Source organism: Borostomias antarcticus, assembly GCF_949987555.1.
Source record: "Borostomias antarcticus genome assembly, chromosome: 2".
Classification (NCBI taxonomy): domain Eukaryota; kingdom Metazoa; phylum Chordata; class Actinopteri; order Stomiiformes; family Stomiidae; genus Borostomias; species Borostomias antarcticus.
Genome location: NC_140235.1, coordinates 4,993,602 through 5,000,188, shown reverse-complemented (window position 1 = coordinate 5,000,188; position 6,587 = coordinate 4,993,602). Strand labels below are relative to the sequence as shown.

The 6,587-nt window shown below is 43.1% G+C and overlaps 1 protein-coding gene across 1 annotated transcript; it reads right to left on the bottom strand.

Moving 5' to 3' along the window:
* Positions 1-979: 979 nt before the first annotated feature.
* Positions 980-4,696, bottom strand: ankrd1a (ankyrin repeat domain 1a (cardiac muscle); the record flags this gene model as incomplete). Its single annotated transcript, XM_084456910.1, has 9 exons — positions 980-1,072; positions 1,341-1,439; positions 1,643-1,741; positions 1,900-1,998; positions 2,454-2,552; positions 2,766-2,873; positions 2,983-3,105; positions 3,301-3,468; positions 4,670-4,696. 9 exons carry the CDS (start codon positions 4,694-4,696, stop codon positions 980-982), a joined length of 915 nt encoding a protein of 304 aa, XP_084313036.1.
* Between the last annotated feature and the right edge of the window lie 1,891 nt (positions 4,697-6,587).

Sequence of the window (6,587 nt, the reverse complement as noted above, 5' to 3'; positions counted from 1 at the left end):
GGCCCCAGACTAGATGCAAATAGGGTAGTTGTGAACAATGATTTTCACGTAAATCATACCCCACATTCTTTCATTTAGGATGAGAAACCAGTAGCGTTGATGTAGCGTCAACTTTACAGTATTTATAAATGATGGATTCTTAAATCTAATTTATACGGTGTAAAACAACCTGTGTGAGACAGATTTTTTTTTTATTTGGTTGAGATGGAAACCCAAACACTATTATTGCCCAAAGCTATCCACTACTCAAGCCGAGTCATCATGAGGTTTTAGAACTTTTCCTCTGTGGTTGAATTGAGCCCCAACTCCTTAAGGTGTAAATAATTGTTTTATGCTTCCTTCACACAAGGATTATATAAACAAAGTATATTTAAAACATAGTTGTTTTATTGACTTGAACAAACCATAGATAGGCTAACAAACAAAATGTACAAATAAACTTTACATAAAAATAAAAAACACAATCCATTACTCTTCCACCATTGGATTGCACGACTAACCCAATCCCTACCCTAACCCTGACAGTCAAATGATTTACTATTCATACAGTACCTTCCTCTTAACCAACCAACCAACATCCAGTTGCCCTATAGGCTACTGCTATGACCTCAGTGTGTTTACAGAGAATGTAGATTAAAACTAAAATCAGTTTCAATTCAATTCTTTAAAAAAAACAAATAAATAAAGCAAACACACCATCAACCACAGCAGAAAGCATCATTTCTTCATTTCACTTGTTAAAATGTATCCCACAGCATCATGATACGTCTTTCTCAACCTTTACTCAAGTCTGTCTTGTTAGCCCACTTCAATAGAACACTGAAAATGTGCAGAAGTGTCAGCCCTGACATTGGCCAGCAATATTGGCAGCTCAATAAAATCTATCAGGTAAGTAATTGTCATCATGACTGTCAGATTTCACATTATGGATGGATGATAAGCCACGTGATCTCTCATAACACCTTGCTGAATCCTGGATCTACTGAGCAGATTTCTCTTCACTGAAGTTGCACAGGATGTTTTTGGCTCCACTCTGCCATGCCAGGAGACTATCCATGGGGGTCTTTCCATCCTGGAGAGGGAGAAAATATACAAACATTTGAATCATTAAATTAAGCAAATTCCCCTTGACCCATCTTAACAAGATAATATAATATATTATATATATGAAAATATGTTTTCAAATTCAAGTTTACTCAAAGTGAGTGTCACACAAATGTCTCTCGGCTTTTGTCTGTAATCGCTTGGATCTTTGTAATTCAAAGGCACTCTGTAGATGGCGCTATGCTCACACAAGAGCAGGCTGTATATGTCAGTTATGCTGGAAGAAGAGTACTTACGATGTTCTTGGTATTGAGACTGGCCCCATACATCATCAACAGCTTGATCATCTTGAACCTGTTTATTCTCACAGCATCGTGCATGGGTGTATCTCCATCCTGGACCAACACAAAGCAGTGATATGATACAATACAAAATGCTGTGCATGTAACAAGCTTATATCTTAAAGGTCATAGAGCAATGGCAACATTTTGAGGCAAAGTTGGCAGCAATGATTGCCACTGGCAGCCATATCAATGACCCTTCTACCCATTTGCCCCAGTCGCTTCAATACGAGTTCCTGTTGTAAGGGGCCGCTTACCCTGTCTTTTGCATTGACGTCCGCCCCACAGTGAATGAGGTGCTCTGCACACTCATAGTGACCAGTCCTCACCGCAACATGGAGGGGGCTGCTCCTCAGCTGTGAGGGACGGGGGACGGGGGACGGGGGTCAAAATTTAGAGGTTGGATCTCAAATATATCGAAACATGATTTTCTACCACGTTAATTGACCTAATCTCGCTGCATACTACCGATGCATTTGATGTTATTGTTGATGTGTGTTTCCTGGTGCTGTACCTTGTCTCTGGAGTTGAACTTGGCTCCCTGGTTGAGGAGCAGCTCCAGGGCGGGCAGGCTGCCTCCACGGCAGGCCCAGTGCACCGCTGTGGCGTCCAGCTGGCAGGGGACAGGGTAGGATAAACACCCTGTTAGCATGACTGGTCCTGAATATTGACGCCTGTGACTGTGTGTGTGTGTGTGTGTGTGTGTGTGTGTGTGTGTGTGTGTGTGTGTGTGTGTGTGTGTGTGTGTGTGTGTGTGTGTGTGTGTGTGAGAGTGAGTGAGTGTGCTTGTGTGCATGCATGCATGTGTGCACACCTGTGTGAAGAGAAATAAAGAGGACCATACAGAAAGGTAAAGAGAACCCGTGAAAGAGAGAGAGAGAGAGAGAGAGAGAGAGAGAGAGAGAGACCTCTCACCAGGCTCGGGGTGGTAAAAGGATAGCCCCTCAGCCCCGAGCCTGGGGGGGAGATGATACAGTAGAACATCTAACGAAGAAGAAGAAAGAGAGAGAGAGAGAGCGAGAGAGAGAGAGAGAGAGAGAGAGAAATGGACTGATAGCGGGAACTTACTTTATCTTTGTTCTCAATGGACACCCCAGCCTCCAGCAGTCTCTTGACAATCTCTACATGCCCCTTGGAGGAGGCTTTGTGAAGCGCTGTTCTCTCGAACTGGAAATGACAGAGGTTTGTCAGAGGTGTTCTCTGAGAAATGTTACTCAATATTCTGTGTAATATACATTACTTTTGAGTGTACTGTATTCTGAAACCCATGAGGTTTCTGATAATGGTAGTTATCTTTCAGGGAATTGGGTCTCTGGCTTTCCACAATATCCACCCAACTCATCTGAGTCAGCTGTCATGAGAGAATGGGTCAGTGCTCACATGATCGCCAACGTTGGGGTCCCCTCCGTCGGACAGGTACTTCTCCACTATAGGGAGCTTGTTCTCCATCACTGCTCTCAGGAATGTGTCCTCATCCACTGTGTCTGGCTGTCACGGATCAAGAACGCACTCATTGTTACTTTAACGTAAGTCTACGCTTCTCTGAGAGAGAGAGAGAGAGAGAGAGAGAGAGAAATGGGAGAGAATGGACACTTACAATGATCTCAGGTTCAGGCTCCTTGTTTCCACGTGCCTTCCTCTCCCTCCTCCTCTTCCTCAGTTTCAGGATGTTGAAGAGGTCATCCACTGTCTCCAGTTTCAGCCTGCCTGACCTGTCCGTCTGGAGTGGGGTTGGGGTGGGGGGTCATAGGTAAATGGAATCACTAGTTAATGAAGTGATGCAGGTGGTTTGAGTGCTTGTGCTCATTGTGTTTATTCTTATTTTTACAGAATAACTTCGTTAAATTTTGGCAGGTTTAACCCTAACCCATATGCAGAGTCAAACAAGCATGACCTCAACAAATGGATATCTTACATTGAGGGTGATGACGGACACCTCTTCCTGCTCGCGGTCACTCTTCTTGGGGAGAGCCAGCTCCTTGTGTGACCTTCTGTCATCATCCTTCTCCTGATTGACAGCCGCTTCATACACGCCCCCTATGAAGCCATCAGCCTCCCTGCCCTCACACCTCTTACCTGTGATCTGAAGAGAGAGAGAGAGAGAGAGAGAGAGTGATGGAGAGATGGAGAGAGAGAGAGAGAGAGAGAGAGAGAGAAAGGTTACAGATGATGACCACCTGTCCTTTAGCTCTTTACAGAAACTACACCTGAAAGCTGCTGATATGAGCCACTTGCAGTTGTGCCCTTAAGGAAGACACCAAGCTTCAAAAGTACCCCTCCATCTGTTGCGCACTATTCATATTATCAACAGATGGATAAATGCAGCACTAGTCTATTCTAAGAGTCCATCCCAACCAGTCCCTGCTATCCTGAGTCAGGGAGGACTTTCTGTCTTAGCCAGAGAAAGACGTCTTGAGGCTGTTGCTGTAGAGGAGTGTCCTGTCCACCATCTAATATCTAAGCTAATTTACGATCAATGGGCAAAACACGTTGGATTATTTCTGACCAAAGTAATCAGTGTTTTCATCACTTTTCATGTGTGTGTGTGTGTGTGTGTGTGTGTGTGTGTGTGTGTGTGTGTGTGTGTGTGTGTGTGTGCGTGTGATATTCTGATATATTCTGATACTTAGAAAATGTTAGGCCAGTGGTTCTCTAACTTTTTCAAGACCCCTTTTGAAATAATTTTCCAGTCATAGCCTACCCCCTGACTAGCACACAACATTTTTGGTAGAAATAAATGTCTATGACGTACAGAGGCATCAGTGTCTGTGATTTAAACAACAACATTGTAACTGAAAGACACTTTATTGCTACATTTCAAACGTTTGAAATTTAAGTTATATGCTGCGTTTTTGTCCAGCATAGTCTCGGCCAATAGTCTACAATAGCGACTAGAATGGTGAATGGCTTTTTGGCTTTAGCTACGAGCAAAGACAACGCATGAAACCTCGAGTGCTTAGCTGATGTTGGATATAGTGTATCGAACTTACTTTTAAAATGTATGTTTAAATATTTTTATTGAACCTATTATAGTGTAATATTTTATATTACACTATAAATATATATTATATTTTTAAGTATAAATTTATTTTACAAAATGTATTTAATACATTTATTTATTTAAAATGAACGTACCCCCTGCAGTAGCATACTCCAACGTACCCCCATTATAACAGACATAAAGCACATCATTATCGACATCATCATAGCCTACAGCCTACTGTAGTTACACCAATAGTGTAGGCTACATGTATGGTTGCATGAATGGGACAAAGACAACCTACCAGCTCTTCAACGCTAAGCAGTCCCATGTTTCTCTCTCTATGGTATTGATTAGTCCAGGCAGGGAGTGGGTTTTTCTCAGTGGCCAGTCAGCGTCTGATCTGTGTAAAGCTCGGATCCATCATCTCTCTCATATATACACGTTTGGGACCTCTAAAAAAACCGAAGTGAGGTCATGTTGCCAGCTATTGGAGTGGTTGACCCCCCCCTGCCAGTTAATGGGTGACCCCCCTCCCCGCCTCCCAACATCATGCCGCCAGAGCGGTGTGTCTTGTCATGGTTGGCATGCGTCCCTGGAATGCGGTGATGTCACCGATGGTGATGGCCGGTAGAAAGAAAATAGACTCACTTCCAAACATCCTCCCCTTCTACCGGTCTTGGTCAAGGTGACACCTTTGGATGCCAAACCACGCATTCTCTAGTCAGACCGACCTGACGACTGATGACCAAACGGATCAGCAATGCGCGGCGTCTGACTAATCATACATTGCACACATTACCAAAAACAGCTGATGACTCGCCTTCTCACAAACACATAGCCTACAGTGCGACACGTGTCAAAAATGCATTAGGTTGCTACGGTTAAAAAAGGGGTGAAGACTCAGGAGGCCACATTAATCTGACAGAATTACATGCTATGTAAACTAATAACTAACTAACTAAGTATTATTGCGAGCAACTTTTTGAATGGTGACCTGACTGTACAGGCAACACATGGATTTTGTAATTGGGATACCAGCTGCCTGAACTGTAAATGTAGCCTATTGAATGTAGAGATGAAAGGATTCCCTAAGGTCGATTTCAAATTTGTCAGCTGCTCATAACGTCAGGTGAAGACATAGGCATTTGAACAGTATGGTAGGCTAATGATATTGGTTAAAGTTTATAAAGTGCTTAGAAGTCAACAGAAAAAAACAACCTAGAAAGCTTGGCAATTGTTTATTCAGTAGAACACTAATGGACCTCCTTGGTGCTTGACAAGTTCTGCTCAGTAGCCTGAAATGTCCAGTGTTAAATCCCAGGGGATCAATAGAAGGATCTCAAAATAAAAAATAGGCCAGTGTGAAATGTCTATTCTGGAAATATATTGTCTATTATTAGCAGTGTAAATCCCACAGCTATATATTCTTGTTTATGATATGAAGCGCAGTCGTGGCTGTAGTTGTGTGATGCATGTGATTCCTCTGGCCTGTTTATGTGTTAGTCATTATATGAGGCTAATCCATCAGATTAGCAAGAGAGAGAGGAAGGGAGGGGAGAGAGAGAGAGAGGGAGAGAGATAGAGAGAGGGAGAGAGAGAGAGAGAGAGCAGCCATAACTCTCCACTCTGGTTATCCCCTGCACTGACAGGACAGAGACGGTCTGCTCAATCCGACCACAGCATTTCAGATTATTATTTATTCAGATTAGACATAGGGAAGACAGATCCACTTACACATCTATCTCTGCTACCAGGCCACAGCCAGAATAGGGAGGTGTTTGTTTCACAGAAGTTCATCCCGTAATAGGTCAAACAAAAACTACGATGATTTCAGATGTAGACAGGTCAATATTGTACATGTCATGTCCCCACCCCTGTTCAATCTAGACGCCTCAGTGGACTTAAGAGGAAATCCATTCTCAGGGGTTTATTAATAGGCCATGGAGACGGAGGTGATGGTTATACGGATAGTTTAGGGGGTGGAGATGTGTCAATGACCCTTCTGGAGATTAGGGGTGTCAGAACAACACACACACACATACACACACACACACACATACACACACACAAATGACCTTGGGCAAAGATTCTCTCGGCATGACTGTTAAGATATTTGAGAATCTGATGATCTGATCTGTATGTGTGAGCACACGTGTATGTAATTATATATGTATTTGTGTGTGTGTGTATGTGTGCGTGTGTGTTTGTGTGTGTGTGCA